The sequence below is a fragment of the Mustela putorius genome, unplaced genomic scaffold, assembly GCF_011764305.1.
Source record: "Mustela putorius furo isolate JIRA1106 unplaced genomic scaffold, ASM1176430v1.1 tig00000095_pilon_pilon_pilon, whole genome shotgun sequence".
Classification (NCBI taxonomy): Eukaryota; Metazoa; Chordata; class Mammalia; order Carnivora; family Mustelidae; genus Mustela; species Mustela putorius.
This window is the reverse complement of record NW_025421280.1, coordinates 41,223,964-41,244,380: the sequence shown is the minus strand read 5'-3', so window position 1 is coordinate 41,244,380 and position 20,417 is coordinate 41,223,964. Positions and strand designations below refer to the sequence as shown.

Genomic DNA, 20,417 nt, shown 5'->3' with positions numbered 1-20,417 from the left:
AAACGCAGGTCCAAGGAGGCTCAAAGAAAGCACAAGCTTATAGGTGGCAGAGGCAGGATTTGAACCCATGCACCGAGGCCCTGGTGTCTCTGGCACGACCACAGGTGTGGCACTACACAGCATATTCCACAGCCATGGGGGCCCAGGGCTACCAGACACCTGATTTTTTTTTAAAGGAGACCAGAAATCCGGGGGCTTTGGTGTGAAATCTCGTAATTTGTAAATGGTGACCAGAAACAGAATTTTTACTTTTAAATAGATAGCAGGGGTCAAAGCTCAGAAGTCAGATTCAGCCTAGGGTTGGTCAGCAGGGAGCAGGACCTCCACCAAGGAAGCACCACCCACCGGACGCCAGCTGTGCTGGGCTGGACGCTGGCCTCACTGAAGGTCTGTGCACCTGCTCCCCCACCCAGAGCCTATAGACGGCCCCTAAATCCCAGATGGGTGTCCCAGGAAGACACCAGGGGAGCTCAGAGTGGCAGATCCAAGAGATGCAGCGCCTGCCTGATCCTGGGAGCCTTGGCAGGAGCGTCCCCCCACCAACCCCCAACCCCCACCCCCGCGAACCTGCACCTCCGACCAGCAGCCTCCAGGGCCCGGAGCCGGGAAAGCCGACTCTGCCATTGACTTAGGCTGTCCCGTGTGTGGTGACTGGTGAGAGCCTCCCGGGACACTAACACAGGTCAAGAAGAGACCCCACATGGCTCTGTATCCCACCTCCCCCTGGGCACACGTGGAAGCACAGGCAGGCCACAGCCCACCCTAGAACACTACAGGGAAGGAGCTCTTTTTGAGGCCTGGAGGGGGAAGGGACAGAGCCAGCTCCCACAGCAAGCCAGGCCTGCGGAGATGTGTGAGTACCCAGCTGTCTGCGCTCCCGGCGGGGAGAGCCTCACATCATCCTCTGCCGTATGGCCCACACTACTGTGGCCCCAACATTCTAAGCAGACTCCATCTATAAACATAACTGGGTTTATTTTTTAAGGAAATGGCAGGAAACCATTCAAGTCCTCATTAGTAGATGAGAAGATCCATGTAGCGGGTCCCCCACGTGGGAGCGTCCCCGGCCCCAGCAGGAGCGAGGCCCCCGCACGTGCTGCCCCGGGGACAGACCCCGAGCCCACGACACTCAGGGAGGGAACCAGACACAGAAGGGCACGTGGGGTGTGAGTCCACGCATGCGACACGTCCACGGAGGGCAAGCGGGCCCATGAGGGCCCGGGGCTGGGGGGGCGGGGACAGCTGATGGGGACGGGGCTTCGTCCTGGGGAGACGGAACGTTCTCGGATTAGAGCAATAGTGAGGGTTTCTGTAAATTTGTACTAAAAGCCCCTAAACTGTACAATTTAAGTGGGCAAATTTTATGGTACTGAATTCTATCTTAGGTTTTTTTATTTGTTTGAGGAAAAGAGGAAACTGCCTATCGCGCCCGACAGCCTCTGGTTTGAAGCCTACTCAAGCTTTTCTGAGCGGCACCGGAACGGCCGCAGCACAATCGTAAGGCGAAGTGTCTGTCCAGGCGACTCTGCTAAGACAAGGCTGCGGAAGTCTGTGGGCACCCAGGAAGCTCGCACAGCCTCTAAACCCCCCTCCCGGCGAAGCTGCAGAGCAGCCTAGGGGGTTGCAGGGGGTAGTGGGGGGGGGGCTCTGCAGGCACCTGGCGTGGGGGAAGGGGGCTTGGTCTGTGCGGCCAATAGCTGAGCTCCAGGTGAGCAAAAGTGCATCCTCCACGAACCTGAGAATCCCATCCACGCCTTACGTCCACCCCTCAGTTCTGAGGCTCTGACCCCACAGAGACTTACTACTCACGAAGGAGATAGACGTCCCCCTGGCCCGTGTGTGGGTCTCCAGGGGCCGCGTAACCACCAGGATCGGGACAGTGGATATCAATGGGGCCCTGCTCTCTCCTGGTTCTAGAGACCACGTGTCCAAATCAGACGTCGGCTGGGTGTGTTCCTGCCGAAGGCTCCAGGGCAAGGATGCCGGTCCTCCAGGTCCTCACAGGATGGCCCCAGCCCCATCCGGCCAGTCATCTCCGCCTCTGTAGTCACACGGCTTCTCCCCGCGTCCGCGCTTCTCTCCTCTCGGGACACCAGTACTTCTAGACTTCACGGGATCTGGGGCCCTGGGGGGCTCCATCAGTAAAGCGTCTGACTCCTGATTTCAGCTCAGGTCACGACCTCAGGGTCGGGAGATGGAGCCCTGCCCCAGGCTCTGTGCTCAGCGGGGACTCGGCTGGAGACACACTCCCTGACCCTCTGCCCCTCCGCCTGCTCACTCATGCTTGTGTGCTGTCTCAAAAAAAAAAAAATTTACAGCCCATCCTAACCTAGGATGGCCTTGTCGCTACCAGATTCCATCTGCAAATAAAGTCCCATTCGGAGGTCCCAGTGGACATGGAGTTGGGGGGACACCATGCTTTCCAATACACCAAGTGACCCAAGTTTCCAGAACCGTATCAGGACGGACATCCACCCTGCCTCTTGCTTTGCTGGATGGGGAAAAGGCAGCCCAGCCCTGTGCTTCCAGCCCTGAACGCACAACCTAAACCCAGTCGTGCGCAAACGCCCGCCCGACACCAGCGGAGAGACAGCTGCACCATCACTAGAAAGCGGGGCGCCCCACTCCGAGCACGGGGAGACTCCCACACTGGAGTCTCCCAATCAATGATTCTACGTCCCCTGGGACTTCAGAACATCCCGCCGGGCATTCGTGCATGTGGGAAACCCTGTGCAATCACCATGCCCCCAACCGACCTCACCTCACCCGTAACACGAGGTGTGTGGGGCCACTTTTGTTCGTTTACTTTCTAACTGTGGCAGGATGCACCTGCAAGTCCCCATGGTCACTATTACATGAAGCACGCTCACTCACACCCCCACCCTCTGGCTCCAGAACTTTCCATCCCCCCATACGGAGACTCTGTCTCCACGAAGCACAGACCCCCCAGCCCTGTCCCAGCCCCTGCACCCACCCCCTCCTCTCCATGCAGACGGGACTCCTTTGGGGCCCTCCTGGGAGTGGGACCTGCAGGATGGGTCCTTCTGGTTCTGGCCACTCTCGCTGAGCCCCATACCCTCGGGGTCCCTCCGTGTGTGGCAGGGGTCAGGGTCCCTCCCTTCCTGAGGCTGGACCGTGTACCCGCGTGGGGACGGACCACGCTGTGTGTGTCCACCTGTGGGCAGACGCTGGGCGCTTCCTAGAGCACCTGCTGTGACTGGTGCTACCATGAGCACAGGGCGTGGGAACCTGCTTTCACGTCTTCGGAGGGTACACCCAGACAGGGCAGGACTGGGTCACATGGGGATTCTGTTTAACTTTTCAGGACGGTCTTAATACACACTGGATTTAGTGACACTATCACGCATATTGACAGAAGACTATTTTGCGTAGCTCAGACGTTACCAGGACTTGTCCAGTAGTTCAGAATATCACGTCGCTTACAGCAACGCCAGTGGTGTCTGAGCTGCTGGACCCCACGTCCACCGCAGCCGTGTGCACCCTGGGCGTCATGAAGGCACCAGCTTCCACCCAGGTCCCAGTGCGTCTATACATGTGGAGCGAAGTCTATACATGTACACACCGAAACATATCCTGAGCTATCACAGATTGTTGTCACTGTGTTTCTCCTTTTTATTGCTGCTTTGTTACATCCTATGGATTCTCAGGGAAACCAACCTGCAGGAGGTGTTACAGATAGACCTGAGGTTCATGTCATGGTGGAGGGTTACAAAATACTGGGTCTAAATGAGGAGCTCTTAAGCCAACAGCACTGCAAGCCGTTGTCTTAAACCGAAGTCGGAATCACCTGGAAACTGTGACTGCAGGGGGCCCACCCCAGAGTCTCTGACACAGCAGCTCTGGCGTGGAGCCCAAGAATGTGCATTTATAACAAGTCCCCAGACATCTGGGCACCACACTGTTCATCACTGGCTTCAGTCAACTTGATAATCCCATCTCTCTTGCTATGAATAGATTTTTGCCATTTGGGGCCATTGAGGTCTGGGGGGAAAGAGAACTAAGGAAGGAACGGTCTTCTTTTCTTCCAATGCACATGGTTGGATCCATGTGTGATGCCTGGTGCAGTGGCTGCCATTCTGGGACCATGAGGGCAGCTAAGCCGGCATACTGAAGACAGCAGCACAAAAGGATGGAAAGACCTTAGGTCATCAGGGATGTCGTCAAGCCACTGAATTAAGTCATCCTGGAGACACCCCACCCCTTGTCTTCAAGGAATAAGCTGTGTTTCAGCCAAAAACATCTCTATTCAGTTAATCTCCCACAGTTCCCTTGCATTATCACGAGCGTATGAAAACCACACTTCAGGAAAAACTGAGTGATATGGAGTCCTCGCTGTTTCACTGACATGTGTCCAGGCTTGAGCTCTGATCCCTCCCAGCCAGTCAGTCCACCTGGCCAGGATCAATGTCTTTCTGTGTCCCACAGCACCACGAGCAGAGCTGGGCACACCGTTTTAAAACCTTTGTTCATGGAGAGCTTATGACAGGGCACGAATGAGGGCTCCTCACGAAAGAGAAAGGTCTCAAGGCACCTGGGCGGCTCCGTCGTGATGCATCTGCCTTTGCCTCAGGTCACGATCTCAAGGTCTTGGGATGGAGCCCTGCATCAGGCTCCCTGCTCAGTGGGCAGCCTGCTTCTCCCTCTCCCTCTGCCCCTGCTAGTGCGCGCACTCTCTCTCTCTCTCACTCTATCTCTCAAATAGATAAAGAAATATATTTTTTTTAATTTAAAAAGCAGAAAGTTCTCATCAGTGGAGTTTTTATGAAATCAGAAGCCCAATGCATCAAAATGGTACGAGTGGGAGGAAGACAGGATTGGTGGGCCACAGAGCTTGATGCAAATTCTGGCTCGTCCACAGTGCGGGTTCACATTCTTAACAGCGGAAGTTTGCTCAGACACCCGCCCTTCAGAAACATCAGAAGATCAGGGACAACTAGAACTGAACTGTCCAGTAAGGCAAACATGTGCCTCATGCAACCACCTGAATTTTACTTAAAATTAAATAAAACTAAAATTTCATTTGTCACACTAGCCACATTTCAAAGGCTAAGTGGCCAGGTGGGGCTACCATACTGGACAGCAGAGATCTGGAACATTCCATTGCCTCAGGGAGGTCTTTGGGCGGCGATGCTCTAGGTCCACCCCTCAGCTAGTTGAGGCAAAGTTCATGGGACACAAGTCTGGCCAAAGAGACATGAGGGGAATCTGGCTGGGCATTTCTGAGAAAGGTTCCCTCACTCATGAAAGGGCCAGGACCAGAGGGGAAGAAGGCTCTTTCCTGCAGGGTGACGGGACAGCCAGAGGGAGACCTGGTCTGAGAGGGAAGTCACATCAAGGGTGGCACCCTCACCTCCCGGGGTGGCTGTCGCCCCACAGACAGGGCAGTTTAGAACAACAGACGTGAACTCTCTCAGTCTGGAGACCGGAGGCCTGAGATCCAGGAGTTCAGGGCTGGACCCCACCCCCCACCCCCTGCCCTGAAGGAGGGTCCTTCCTGCATCGGTGGAGCCTGCTGGTAGCCGCTGGTGGCCCCGGACGCGCAGCCCCGTCGCTCTGTTCTCCGCCTCCTCTTCACACAGACCTTCTCCAGGTGTCCTCACATAGCTTACCAGGAACCCTTAATTACATCGGCAAAAACCCTGTTTCCAAACAAGATCACGTTCTGGGGTTCCAGGCGGACGCGGATTTCGAGGGCACTTTCACGCCAACACAGAGTGACAGAGCCCGGATCCACAGGAAGGTCAGCGGGCCGCTGAGGGGAGCGGCCACAGAGGGGCCCTCTCCCACGAGATGACGACGTCCTTCACCTCAAAGCTCTGAGTGTGGTTTGGGGTGCAGCAGCCGCCATGTCCCTTAGCAGGAGAGGGTCCCACGGGTTCCTCCACGTGGCCGTGCCTTGGTGTCCTCATCTAGATGACGGGCGGGCACCCTCAGGGCCGTGACGATGACACAGGCCGGTCCATGCCTGGCACTGTACTGGGCGCCCAGAACTCAGATGCCGCGTTCCCCTCTCTGCCTGCCGGGGCTCCACCTTCTCATCTCAAACAGGGATCTTTCCAGAGGCCCATGAGGCTTCCAGGCAAACACAGCAGAGACAGAGGCTGGTTCAGATCCTTCATCCATCAGAGACGCCTGTGGGCTCCATCTCCACAGAAAGGTCCCCACTTCTCTCCGCCCCCATGTGTCCTTGATCCAGGGACTCGTCTCTCGTCCCCTCTGGCCCGCACCCCCACCCCATTTCTATAGAGCTCCCACAAAGACCCCTCCAAACCCCAAACTCCACCCTTTGAGCCCTGCTTAAAACCATCCGCACCTAGCTTGCCTACAACCCATTCCTCTGCTGCTTCTCTCTGGAAGCTCCACACACACGGGTCCGGGGCTGTTACTCAAACATGCCAAGTGCATTCCCTGCCACTGGGCCTTGGCACTTGCTATGCCCCTGCCTGCGACTCCCCCTCCCCAGTTGTTTCATGTCTGGGGCCTCATGGCTTCAGGTCTCATTGAAATGTCATCTCCTGCAAGATCCCTTTCCCCACGACCCCCTCTGAAGTAAACACCCAGTCTTACCCTGACATCATTCTATTTTAATTAGCACCTGCCAGTATCCGCCACGTCCGCGTTCTCTTTATTTACTATTTACTATTAGCGTCTCCCGTGGAATGAAGCCTGTAAGCACGGGGACCGGATCCTCCTTCCACAGCAGTGCGCCCGGCGTGCACTGGTATTCACTGTGTTGACGAAAACGTCATGATCATGGCAGTAACCTAACAGCGTGCGCCCCACAGCCCCAGCATCCGAATCCGGAACACTCTCTGCCCCACGCCCACAGGGCGGATGCAGCTTCTCCGGAGCTGGGAAGTCCACTATGCGCGTGACACCCTTGCTACAAAGCAAATCCTGAACCCAGTCACGCCAGCAGACCCGTTGCCAGAATTCAGGAAAAGAAAGGACAAAGAGCCAAGTCAAAGACCCCCGAGAACAGGGACAGACCCAGACTGTGGGCCCGGCCAGTCCACGCTGGGGCCTGAGGCTCCACATATCCCACAGGGTCCCCGGATGATACAATGCTCAGACCTGAGCCAGGCGTGGAGGAGGGAGGGTCTGTGACATTCAGGAAGTCCACACTCTCAGGGACGCAGTACTTTCCTGGGGCTGTCAAAACCAAGCGCCACAAGCCGGGCCGCTTAAGCCACAGAAACGTCTCCTCTCCCAGCTCTGCACACCCAGAAGTCTGAAATCAGGGTGTAGGCAGGGCCACGCGGCGTCTGGAGGCTCCCTCCAGGAGAGGGTCCTTCCTGCCTCCTCCAGCTCCTGGGGGTGGGGAGGAGCAACCCTTGGGGTCCCCAAGCCTGTGGGAGCATCTCTGCCACATCTGCCTTCCTGCTCATGCGGCTTCTCCCTGTGGGTCTGTGTCATTTCCCTTTTAGGACAACACCAGCCTACTCCGGGACGACCTCATTTTAACTTGATTCTATCTACAAAGACCCTGTTTCTAAAACTGTATTCACAGGTGCCCGTGGACATGAACTTAGCAGGGGACACCACTCCACCCAGTCCTCGGAGAGGTGGGACAGGAGGTGTTGGGGACAGCTGCAAAGGGAACAGAGAACCAAATGTAAATGCATTCACTTGCAGGGTCCTTGTCCCAAAAAGCCACCTGAGGGGGTGTGACTCCTGCCCGACGTCTGAGGACATTCTGGAATCTGATGGTTTCTCAGACGGAACAATGGGCTGTGGTAAGAGGACCGCTTTCTCCGGAGGGAGGGAGACCGTGCGAAGCCCTGAACGGCCAGCGTCCTCCGGGTTAGCTCGCTCTACGGGTTCAGGGACAGACATCGGAGTAGAGACGGTAAAACGTTTACAGTCGTAGGTAGAGACGCACAGATGCTCTTCCGTCTGCTTGAAAGGCTCGCCAGGATAAAGGAGGGCCCCTCGCTTTTCACCCCACCCTGAGTCCCGCAGTCTCCCCCCCCCCCCCGCCCCGAATCCTGCGGTCCGGCTGGGCGTGGCCCCTTTCCACACGCGCCCCACCTCGGCCAGGGCCTCCGCAGGTTCCGACTCCGCGAAGACGCTTTTAAGGCGGGTCCGTGGGGGTAGGACGGGCCCACCCGCGTCCCCCCCCGCGCACCCCCCGCAACACCCACGGAGCCGGAGAATGTTTCACCCGCGCATGCGTGCCCCCCACCCACCTGCCGCCCTCTCTCCGCCCCTCCCCACGTGACGCGGTGGGAACGCCGACCCCAGCGCCGCGCCGGCTGGAGATGGGGGTCCAGGCTGGCGGGGAGAGGAGGAAGCGTGGAGGAGAGAGACCGGAGAGCTCGCTGGGTGTGGGCGGCGGAGAGGAGGGCGGAGGGCAGCCCCAGCCTGGGGGTCCGGGGAAGAGACGGTCCCAAGGACCCCGGGCGGCGCACTTACCCGCACGATGTAGGAGACCCCGGGCCCCAGGACCCTGGCGTCTGGGTGTAGCCAGCCGTGCGCCGGCTTGTGGATGAAGCTGCCTTTGCGGATCCACTCGTCGGCGGCGGCGTCCGGGGGCCCGGCCACCCCCCGCGCGCCCCGCGGCCCCCGGGCCCCCGCGGCCCGGCAGCGGCTGAGCGCGGGCAGCGGGCAAGGCGCGGCGCAGCGCGGTTCGCAGGCGCCCAGGACCGCCGCCGCCAGCGCTGGGACGCCAGCCGGGCCGGCCGGCTCGGGCTGGGAGTCGGCGGCCCCCGCGCCCCCGGCCGTGCGCGCTGCAGCCGGGCTCCGGCCCAGGAAGCCCGCGGGAGCGGCGAACTTCCACTGCGGCATGCGCGGCAGCAGCGCGCAGAAGGTGGTGGGCGCCTCGGGCTCGGGGGGCGCAGGCGGTGCGGGGGGCGTGCGCCCGCCCGGACCCTGCGTCATGGCCGCGGTCGCCCGACCGAGCCCGACCGGGCGCTGCGCCTGGCGCGGAGGAGGCCCTCTCCTCCGTCCCGCTCCCTCCCCGCCGTCCCGCTCCCTCCCCGCCCCCGGCCCGGTGATGTCATCCGCCCGGCCCAGCGCGCAGCCGCGGGGGGCTGCGCCCCTGGGACCCGGGCCCTGGGCGTCCCGGCGCCTGCGGGGAGGCTGGGGAAACTGAGGCCCGCCGGAGGCCCGGACGCTGCCTCGGGTCCAGCAGCCGGGAAGGGAGACGACCCCAGCTTCGCCCCACCCACCGGTGCCCAAATTCCTAGAAGGACGGAGGTGGGAGACACAGAAATCACCTGCCTCCTCCCGCTTCTGACTGACGGGGAAACTGGCGCCTGGAAAGGGGTGGGGACGCGGTCGGCGAAGGCGAGAGCTCCAAACCCCAAGGTCGGGCCCCTCCCTCCCCACTGTTCCAGCTGGAAGACGCTGGAAAATGACCGCCTCGCTCCGTTTCCTAATGAGGAAACTGAGACCCAGAGAGGGGCACGCGACGAAGACTGGTGCCAGGCGTGTGGGTTGGGCTGGCGAGGTCCGGGAGGGAGGAGCAAAGCCCGGTCTCTGTTCTGCTTTTTCTCTGGGCTTCGGTTTCCCAGGCTGGAAGCTCGGGGCGCGAGCTGGGGGGTCACAGGCTCCTCCTCCATTTCTGGGGAGTTCTGTACGGCATTGACCCAGCTGAACTCATGGGCCCGGCCTTCAGGCCGGCCCGCCCCTCCGTCCCCAGCCTCTTAGTCCCCCACCCAGACCTCAAAGTCTGATGCCTTCTGCACCAAGGGTTCGACAGCCACGGTCACCCCAGGACCCAGCCTGCTTCCCCTCCCCCGCCCGGGGGTGGGGCTGACTGCCGGGAAACAAAGGGAGGGGGGCCGGGGCGCGCGGGCAGGTGGGAAAGGCGGGGCGAGGCTGCGGGGAGCCGGATCGATAAATCAGAGAAATGAGATCACAGCCTGGCTGTAGCCCGCGAAGCCTGTGGGGGAGGCGGCCGAGCGGGGAGGGACTCGCAGCGGATTGGCCAGCGTTGGGGTGGGGCTGGGGTCGGCGCTGCCGCGGGAACCTGCGTGCGTCACGCCTCGGGATGGCTCCAGTGCCGCTGCGTGGTCGCGAGGAGAGGGGGTACCGCGGGCGAGTCCCTGGGGTCTGCCGGGAGGGCGGGGGGCGGGGTGATGTTTTCAGGGCCTGGACCCCCCCATCTGGGTTTGTGTGTTGTGTGTCTGTACACATACGCAGACCGTGTGAGAGTTGACCTGTTTGTCTATTGTGTGCAGATTTGAACATGAGTATGCATGTGAGGGGGGCATCCGGGTTCCCCTGGGGGTGGGCGTGTGTGTAGGGGTCCTGGTGTGTGTCCACCTCCTTAGATAAAGGGGCGTGTGTTCAAGTTTGGCATTTCCAGGCTGGGGGAAAGGGACAGAGTCAGGGCCATGCATCTCAGGACCCCTCTGGGTCATGCCTGAGGTGCCACCCCTGGGCCATGTCCTCCTGGTGGCAGTCTGTCCCTCCCAAGCGCCTGGGTCTGGGTTTTTCTGGGTTAGGGGTTTATAAGACCAGGGCTTATCACACAGGAGGCTTGGTCACATGACACCATCCATCTGTTTCCTTCCTATTCCTAGGAAAGAAGGGCAGGAACAGAGCCCAAAGACCAAGATTCCGGTCCTGGCATCAAAGGGACACACGGGCTCACTGTGTGCCCTCAGGCAAGGGTCCAATCTCTCCAAAGCCCCATTTTCTCTCAGTATAGATTAGTTGCCTCCTGAGTTGCTGTGACGCTTAGATAATCTTTAACTATATCTGAAACACGGTAGGGACCTACTGATACATGGAAAATAGAATACATTAAACTCCTATACATCCTTCAAAGCCCAGTTTCAATGTCCCCTCTTCCAAGAAGCTTGCCTGGCTTCCCTCATTCTCAGCCCTGGCTCTGCCTCTCTCCTTAACGAGCTCTGGGTCCCTTTGGTCCCCCGAGGGGCTGCAGAATTGGGGGGGTCTGGATCTGAAGAGCAGCATTTTAAGTCTCCTTTCTTTGACGTGGACAGTGGGTTAAATGAGCTCACGTGTGTGATGCTGGCAGCTCTCGCGCCACAGACAGATTTATTGGCAGGCAGCTAGAGAGGGGAATCAGGCTGCTTCCTGCCCGATTTGGGGGCTGGAACCAGCGCAGGCAGCTGTGCTTCTGTGAGAAGCAGGGGAGAGTCCGAGTTTAGCCGAAACCTGAGCTGTCTTGGGGACCCAGGCCCTAGCAGGGCGGACGCTGAGTTCTAGGACACAGGAAGCTCATCTCCAGCCAGCCTCTCGGGAGGGCTGGGGTTGTCCCTTTCTCTGCCTGGCCTGACTTGGCCTGGCATGACCAGGAGGAAGAAACTGGGGCACTGGAAGGAAGCTCACCCCGCACAGGGCCACAGGGTCACAGCCTCCAGAGACCAAAGGAAGCAGGTGGCCTAGAAGGACCTCAAAGTTCAGAAAAAAGGGAGGAAAGAGGCGCCTGCTTGCCACTTCTCCAAGCCCCCCACTGGCCAAGGCGAGACCCAGGAGGGGTCTTCCCACACCCCCACTTGACAAGGCAGGTAAACTGAGGCTTGGTTCAGGGGCAGCTAGGAGTCCTGACCCCAAAGGTGTCAGGGCGTGGTGTCCATAGCCATGGTGGCCGCCTGTTTGGAGTGGCGGATGCCCATGGTGAATGCTGGGGCTCTGGCTTTGGTCATGGTGACCTGCTCAGGTCTGTGGGTTCCAGGTCCAGGGGTCTCTTCCGGGGGCCGGGGGGCACGAGGCCGGCCCAGCATGGTGAAGGCGGGCCGGCGCTGACGGTAGGTGTTGGGGTCTGGGCTGTCATACTGGCCAGGGCCTGGGATCTCAGCAGGGTCCTGAGGGGGGCGGATGGGGGGCGTGCGGCCTGCCACTGTGTAGCTGGGGCTGCGGGGCTTGGTGAATATCTGGGAGCCCCAGAGGGAGGGCAGGGTGTAGGCGTTGGGGGCAGGGGCTGAGGTGTCCTGGAGCTGTGGGCGCAGGCGGGAGCCCAGAGTGAAAGCCGGGGAGGTCCGCTGACGCACAGGGGCCGCCTTCTCTGGGCTGTAGGCCCCGGGACCTGGTGTCACCTCCAGACCTGTGAGAAGGAGGTGAGAGGGTTGGCAGCGTCCTCGCCTGCTCGAAGACCTCGCGTGGCTGCCTCTGTGCTCCCTGTGCCTCACGGCACTCTCGGGCAGGGCTCTCCTGCTTCCCAGACCTCCCCGTAGAGCAGGCTGTTCCCTCTTTCTTTGTGGTTTCAAAGAGAGTAGGCAAGGGGAAGAGGGAGCGAGAGAATCTTAAGCTGGCTCCATGCCCAGGGTGTGAGCCCAGCAGAGGGCTCCTTCTCATGACCCTGAGATCATGACCTGAGCCAAAATCAAGTGTTGGACACTTAGCTGGCGCAAGCACCCAGGCGCCCCCAGGCTGTTCTCGTTAAGCCTCTGGGCCTTTGCCCACGCAGCCCTGCCAGGCACACCGCCCACTTTCCCATTCCCACCTCCAGGAGCTGCTTCTCATCCTCCCAAACGGTCCCAAAGCCCCCTCATTCCTGCTGCCTCCCCCACCCCTTCCCCCTAGGCAGAGCCCTCCCAGGAGGGAGGGAGAGATGGCGGGGCGCATGCGTGGATGACCGGGTGGACGGATAAAGGGGCTTACGGGTTGTGGATGGATGGATCATGGGTGGACGGAGGGACGGACAGAGCGGCGGGGCGCTGGGTTAGTCGGGCGGAGGGGCGATGCCAGGGCTGAGCCCCAGCTGCCCTCACAGCGCCACCTGTGCTCGGTGTCACGTCCATGTTCTCTCGGGCCCCTCCTCGGAGGCGTTTATTTTGACATCCAAAGACACTGCAGTTCCAGGACGTGGGGGAGGGGGGACAGACAGGATCGGAAAGGGCAGGGCCCCTGGAGGGCAGCCCTGACCAGGTACTTACCCCGCAACTTGCCTCGGCCCTGCATGGAGTAGGCCGGGGTGCAGCTTCGGCCAAACCGGGTGACTTTGGGGTCCAGGAAGTAGACAGGCCCAGGGCTGGTGTCCTGTGGAGATGCTGGGGGAGGGGGGAGCCCAGGGTCCTGAGAGCACCTCTGAAGGCCCCCTCGACCCCGCTCAGTGCCCCTGCTCCACCCCAGGGCACCCTCCCTCCAGACAGCCCGCAGCCCCAGCTTGGACCCCTGAGGTCTGCGTGCCCCGACTTTGTCCTTGCTGTGTCCTCGTGATCACAGCTGTCCCTCCCTCAACCTGTCCTCGGCCGTGGACCAGGGAACCCGCCGGCGGTTGGTTGGAACTGCACGTACAGTAAGACTAACTAGACCCTGAGGAAGGCCCCCACCCTGCCCCCGGGGGGGGGGGCCGTGTGGGTCTCAGCGCAGCCCCCGGGAGCCGTGTCTCTGCCTCAGTGTCCTCGGGGGCAGGGTGAGAAGATGGAACGGAGGAGGGTGGGTGGAGGGCGGCCCCACGCGGGGCGTCTCATGGCCCAGACCCTCGCTGAAACTAAAGTCACTGCCGCAGCTGAGCCGTGAATGCGTGTGCCTCCGCGCGTCGTCAGTGTGACACGGACTCACAGCCCACACACGAGCTGACCCACCACATGCCCAGCTCCAGGCCTGTGCGTCTGCTGCCAGCTCTACCACGTCCCTGGTCTCCCGCGGGCTTGACTGAACTTCTCACCCTCCACAGCCCAGACCACATGCCTCCACCTCCAAGAAGTCTTCCCAGGGAATCAGCTAAGTCTACACTGGCTCCCACCCTCCCCCGTCTTCCCCCGAGCCAGTCGGTCCCTCTGTCCCAGGCTGTGTCCCGGGAGAAGCCAGGTTGCTGTGGGCAGAGGCGAGGTTCTGAGCCCTCCCCGGTGGAAGACAACAGGCCACTTCCCTCCTTTGCCTTCTGGGACCACTTGGAGCTTCTGGAGTTTTGTTTCGGTTCAGGTCGGGATTTGGGCTGATTGTGAAGGCTGAGAAGCTGCTGCTGCCCGGCAAATTCAGTCAGCCCACCCCCACCCCAAACTCTCATCCCTGGAATCAGAGTCCTTGTGCGGGACCTTCCCCCACCCAGGAGCACTGGGGACCTCAGCTCTGGGAAATGGGGCGATGGAGTCTGTGAGCACTCCTATTAGGAACGTGACGGCCGCACCACAAGTAGCGTGCACGGGCAGCTCGACGGGCAGTGAGCTGGGGCCACGGCCACCCACGTGAGCGGCACAGATGGCGCTGACCCTGTCCCTACCCTGACACAGCAGCCCCGCCAGGGGAAAGGCAGGTGACGCAGAAGAGAGGACCCCGCTGACTGGGCCAGCCCTGCCCCCCACTGCCTGTCCACTCAGCAGAGATGGTCAACGTGCCCTCTCCGCAGCTGTCTGCAAGGAGCCCCGTCTTGCTGATGGGGAAACTGAGGCTAGGACCCCCCGCGATGCCCTGCCTGGACACCAGGCGCTAATCCTGGCTCACTGACGTGGGCAGGCACCTGTTGGCTGCACCTCTGGAAGGGGTACACTGTCACTGTTTGCAGGGGAGGATGCTGGGGCACCGAGCTACTGGGCGTCACGTCCACAGTCGGGCAGCAGGGAAGCCTCGAGGCCAGAAGGCAGGCTCTGGCACTGTGCAGCACACTGCGTCCGGCCTTCCCTTCTCTCCCAAGGACACAGAGGAACCTTCCCCAGGGTCACCGTGCAAGCCAGGCGGGGCTGCTGGCTCAGCAGGAGACGGGGGCTCAGAGGGGCCCTCCCCCACCTACCCCAAGCTTACCGGGGCTAGGCCTCCAGAAGAGGGAGTAGGCCGGGCTCAGCGCCCTGGTGCAGTCGTGGTTGATGTAGCCCACAGTGGGCGGCAGGATGTACAAGCCTGGCCCCGAGCCTGCAAAGTCCTGCGGTCACTTCCTGCAGCTCCAGACACTGGCACATGGGCAGGAACCCAGGGCGCAGCCACTGAGCCCCCGCCCAGGCTGCCCGCCACCCTCCATGGCAGGGGTAGAGGGTAGGAGCTGCCCGCCCCCCACTACGGGGGGGAAGTGAGTGAGGGGCATTGTGAGTCAAACCTGAGTCAAAGGTAGGAGGGGCCACAAGGCCAGCAGTGTCCTCCTGCTCCACGGCACATTGGGACAACCGAGGCCCAACAGAGACGCGCCGTCTCAGGTGGGGAAACCGAGGCCCAGACAGAGACGTACTGTCACAACTGCAGTGTTTGGTGGCCTCAGCAGGAAGGTCAGGGCCCCAGAGCCTCCCCCGTGTTGTTCTGTCGCACACAGAAGCGTGCACCGGAGCCGGGCCCCACCGAGTGCATCAGAGTGGGAAGGCTCAGGCCACAGCAGAATGTCTGGCCTCACAGCCCCGCTCTCACCCACTCTGTCCTCGCTGCTTCGTGGTCGGCTAACCCACCACAGACTTCTTGTCTGTCTGCCCCGCGGACCTCTGCTGCCTGTCGCTGTGGCGGCGGCAGCCCCGCCGAGGTGCCTGCCCACCGCGCGCCCTGTTCTTGCTGGACGGAAGCGCACCCAAGAGCCACGCTCACACCCTCCTTTCTAGGAGGGAGACAGGTTTGGGGAAGGGCAGGGACTGGCCAGAGCCTCCCACCTCCAGCTGGGCTCCCCGAATCCCGAAACCGCAGTGGAGCTGGGGAGAATAGAGCAGGACGAGCACCTCCCGCCAAGGCCTCCCTCCTCCGCAGCTGGAGCATACCGTTCTCCATGGTGGCCGTCCCGCAGGACTTCCTCAAGCCGACGTCCAGAATCCGGCACTCGGCGGCCGCCAGCCCTGGGGTGCTGTGGTGAGCCGTGGATCGGGGTCACAGCCAAGGGTCCCCATGGCGAGCACGTGGAGGGCTGCAAGGGGCACAGGGACCAGGCAGGGGCCACGCAGGCTGCCGTCTTGGCCGCGGCCGCAGCTCCCGGCCGCAGCTCCCGGCCGCAGCTCCCGGCACTGTCCTCGGGCCTGGTGGCTTGTGCTGGCGTTGGCAGAGCCCTGGCCTCAGCCCCCGCCCCCCAGGGACTGCACAGACAGTCCCTTGTCTGTCAGCAGAGAGTCTTGGGGCCCTGGCCCTAGTGGGCTGGTCAGCGGACGCTGGCCTGGAAGTGCGGCCAGGATCGAGTGTCGGCCTGGTGGCTGGATGGTCCAGGAAAGAATCCGATGTCAGCAGAGCGGGTCCCCAGGGAGCCATCAACCTGGGCAGCTGGGGCCCGAGAAGGCTCCAGGGAGCCAAAGCCATAAACGGAATACCTGCAGCCTTGTAGCAGCAGGGACTGATGAGGTCTTGGGAAGTGTGGCCCCATTTCTGCAGCTGGGGAAACCGAGGCGGAGCGCAAGGTCAGACGGTGAGAGTGCCGCTGTACGGGAGCTGCAACTTCAGGCCAAGGAGCCGGCCTCCCTCATCCAGTTTGCATCCACTGAGCTCCTGCTGAGTACGAGGTTCTGTCTGGGCTGGGGGGACACAAAGGAGTAGACAGAAAGGAGCTGGTGTTCTCAGGAGGGAACAAAGGAAATAAACAAGAAAGAATTAAGAAATGAGCACACAGTATATAAGAAGGTGTTAAATGTGCTAGAAAACACCAACCAGGTAGGAGCCCACAATGGCAGCATAGGTGCCGGCCAAGTGCTGGGGCAGGAGGACGGGTCTTTGAATTGAGAAGGTAAAAGAAGAGCACGTCATAAGGAAATGGCTGTGCAAAGGCCCCGGGGCAGAAGCAACGACGGCAAGGAGGCAATGGCGGGCCTCTGAGGACAACGCACTGCCTCCCAGAAGCCAACAGAGACTTACTCCCCAAATAGAGTTTATTTCCCTGCCTCCACTAAAGGCAACTGCTGTGTCAGGCTCTAAGAAGGGGCTCAGGAACCTGACAGAGCAGAATTCAAACTCCTGTGTCTTCCATGTGTGCTGTCAGGCCATTTTGCACTCTGACTTTCAACAGCTTTATTGAGCTATAACTTACATACGATGCAGTTCACTCCTCAATGTAATTTTAGTACAACTTATAATTTAACTTTTTAATCAATCTGTTAAGGAGTTCATAATGAGTCTGAAATGTTTATATTAGAAAAGAAAGGGGCTGCCTGCGTGGCTCAGTGGGTTAAAGCCTCTGCCTTTGGCTCGGGTCATGATCTCGGGGTCCTGGGATCGAACCCCGCATCGGGCTGTTTGGCGGGGAGCCTGCTTCCCCCTCTTTCTCTCCCTACCTGTGATATCTCTCTCTCTCTCTCTCTCTCTCTCTCTCTCTCCCTGTCAAATAAATAAATAAAATATTTAAAAAAAAAAAAAGAAAGAAAAGAAGGGGGGGAAGATCTTAACACCTGTGACTTCAGGTTCCACCTTAAGTAGCTAGAAAAAGAGGAATAAGTGGAAGGAAGGAAATTAAAGACATAAGAGTAGAAATGCCTGAAACGGAAAACTGTAGAAAGGATCAACAAAAAAATAAATAAATACAAATTAAAAATATTTAAAAGAGTCAACAAAGCCCCTCCACCCAAAACCTGGTTCTTTAAAAAGATTAACAAATTTAATAAAGCTCAAGCTAGAATGCCCAAAAACCAATGAAAAAGAACACAAATGACCAATATCAAGACTGGAAAAGAGACATCGGTACAGACCCACATGCCTTAAAGGGACAGTAAGGTCTCTGTGAAGCCACCAACGGGAAAACTCCCATCCTTTACGGGCTCAGACACTTCACGGGCACTGCGCTGGTTAATTATCTCAGGATCCCACTGAGGGAAATGCTGTTGCTAACCCTCATCTGTGGTCACCGCCGGGAAATGGAGGCTCCGGGAGGGGAGGAGACATGTGCAGGTCCCTGAGTAACTTAGCAGCAGAGCCAAGAGTTGAGTCCAGGGCATTCTGACTGCGATTTTCATTCCAAGGTTAGGGTCAAGGGCTTCTCCCAGACTCTAATCCCAGCTCAGCTTTCCAGGAGGGCTGAAAGCCCGCTGTGGACTCCTGCAGCCGCAAGAATAAAACCCAGGCCCTCACTGGCACTTAAGGTTCCTGCCAGGCAGAGTCCCCCTTCTTCCCCTCTGCCCTCGACTCCGATCCTTCAGTCCTCACGCGCTCGACTCGCTCACTTGACTCTTGTCACAGTAGCACTCCTATTCCTTGAAGCCACTCCTGCCGGGTCCCACCTCAGGGTGCCTGCTTGATTTCCCTCCACCTGGGACACCTGGACACCTCCATTCTCAGACACCTGTGGGCCCCCCAAATTGGACAAGCCATTTGCTTCTTTCCAGAAGCAGCACAGACTCCAGCACTGTGAACTGAACTAGGCACTGATGAGAGAGACAGGAGGTCAATACCCCAACCTCCTCCTCCCCCTCCCCCTGCCAACCAGTCTGTCCACCGACCAAAACTGGCCAGCAGTGCAGGAGCCCAGGGATACTGCCACTGAGACCAGCCTCAAGGACTCAGGACCAGGAGGTGGAAAGACCGGGGACCTGGCTGGAGGATGATCCTTCATCCAGGTTCCAGCTGGGATGCGGCCCTGACTGCCTCGGTTTCCCCACTGCGACACGGAAAATAGCCAAGGGCTAATGCGGGGTGAGGATAGACAGGAATGACTGCCTGAGCCTGAAGGGGAGGTTTGGAGACCTCAAGGTCCAGCAGTATCACCAGACTGAGTTTAGCCACAGAAACCTCCCCAGCCCGGCCTCCAGCCAATCACACCAGCTTCTATCTGTCCGCCCTGTCCATCCGCTCACTTCTGGCTCCTCACCACGGCCAACTAAAGGCATGTAAATGAGAAGCCAATTGTAGGACCATGCAAATGAGCCATGTTTTTAATCCAGTCTGATTCACTGACAGAAGAGAGCAACTCAGCAAAGTAGAACAAGGCAGGCCGGACTGGGATAGGGCGCGAGCGTCCTCCCTCAGCCATATGATCCAGCCCTGGGGGCTCCGGGGCTCCGGGCCTCAGTCCCCCCGGGGAGGCTGCTGGACGGAGTTCACAGCCTCGATGCTCATGATTATCAATCCGACGGTGTTTATATGTGTGCCCACTGTGCGCCAGGCACGGTTCAGGCGCTGGGAGAACAGGTGTGAACAAAACACATCAAGTCCCTTCCTCATCCTTTTGTTGAGATAGGCAAAGGGGTGAGTGCGTTTTACATTACTTTAGAAGTCAAAGTCCTGTCGTGGGAAAAAATCGAGGCCAGGGAGGGCTTGGAGGTGTGGGGAGTTTGCAGTTTGAAGTGGCGTGGTCAGGGGAAGCCTCACGGAGAAGGTGATGTTCAAGAGAGTCCTGAAGGAGGTGAGGAGGGAGCCAGGGGAGAAGGCACAGCAGGTGCAAAGGCCCTGAGCCTCAAGAGCGCCTAGCATTCCCAAGGAACAGCGAGGAGGCCCATATCGGTTGGAGCGTGATGAGTGATGGGGAAGGAGAAGGAGCAGGTCGTGCAGGGTCCCTGAGAGGGCAGGGGCGTTTACCCAGGGGCACAGAGGCACCGGGGAGTCCTGGAGGGCTGCGGGCAGGTCCGACGCCGGCCGGCCTCGGTGCTACCGGCGCCCTCTGGCGGCAGCGGGGAGAACGGATCGTGGGCGGCGCCGGGGGACAAGCAGCTAGGAGACTGCCCTGGTCAGGGAGGGGTGGGGGAGACGGGGAGGAGCTGGGGGGGGCGGGGAGGAGATCGTGGGGAGGAGCTGGGGGAGAAAGGTCGGGAGGGGAGATGCGGGATGGAGTGCGGTGACGGAGTCGGGGAAGAGATGGGGAGACGGGGGGGGGGGGGTCGGGGGGCGAAGCGGTGGGAAATGGGGGGCGAAGGGGGACTGTGGGCTCCGCCAGCTCGCGGTGCAGGAGAAAGCCAGCAGGTGGGTCCCAGAGCTACCGGAAAGCGAAAACCAGCAGGTTTGGGAGCCACACCTGATGTGGTTCCTCCAGGATTTGGGCCTGAGAACAGGACGAGATGGGGCTGCCTGTGACCAGGAGGGGAAATGCAGGTGTTGGGAGAAGATGCAGAGCTCGGTTTTGCAGGGGTGGGACGTGGACTCTGGGAGACCGCTAGCTCTGCCAGTCCAGGTTGTGGGTTCTCTCTGCCACAGACACAAGGACCCCAAACAGCGGCTCAAAAACACCCACATGTCTTGTGTCACAGTCTCGGAGATGACAGAGCCAGGTCCCCGCTCTGCTGGTGTTGGGCGAGCTGGGGGCTGACCCGGGAGGCTCCAACGGGGAGCGGTCCACTTCCCAGCTCCCTCGGAGTGTTGCAAGGCTTGTTTCCTTGGCTTGGAGGACTGGGAGCCCCCTTCCCAATGGCGTCTGGCCAGGTGGCCTCCTAACATGGATGCTTGGATTTTCAAAGCCAGCCAGGGGAAAGGTCTCAGCAACAGGCAGGATGGGCTGGTATTCTGTGTAACAGCAACAGCGATGGGTGTCCCGGCCACGGGCCCTGGTCCTGCCGTCTCTCCGCTAACTTCATCTCTTCCTGAATCACCGCCCCCAGATTCCCTCATCTCCCTTCCTCCTCTGTAACCCATCTTCTACACAAGAACCAAATGACCTTTTGAAACCAAAA

At 59.9% G+C, this 20,417-nt stretch overlaps 2 protein-coding genes across 8 annotated transcripts in view; both read right to left on the bottom strand.

Annotated features, from left to right (window-relative positions):
- Window positions 1–9,567, bottom strand: part of SHC2 (SHC adaptor protein 2) — a 32,214-nt gene extending 22,647 nt beyond the window's left edge. For all 7 annotated transcript variants that reach the window (XR_006609066.1, XR_006609065.1, XR_006609067.1 and 4 more), the window contains exon 1: window positions 8,437–9,567. Coding sequence is in view for 1 of the 7 variants with exons in the window: in XM_013048785.2 (XP_012904239.2) it covers window positions 8,437–8,901 (465 nt within the window). In the remaining 6 variants the exon portion in view is untranslated. The remainder of the gene's footprint in view (window positions 1–8,436) is intronic.
- Window positions 9,568–11,002: 1,435 nt separating this feature from the next.
- ODF3L2 (outer dense fiber of sperm tails 3 like 2) lies at window positions 11,003–15,734 on the bottom strand. Its single transcript, XM_004778140.3, is given in 5 exon segments — window positions 11,003–12,040; window positions 12,873–12,986; window positions 14,680–14,787; window positions 15,609–15,674; window positions 15,677–15,734. Coding segments are annotated over 5 exon segments (831 nt in total). The 3' UTR covers window positions 11,003–11,555.
- Window positions 15,735–20,417: the final 4,683 nt, after the last annotated feature.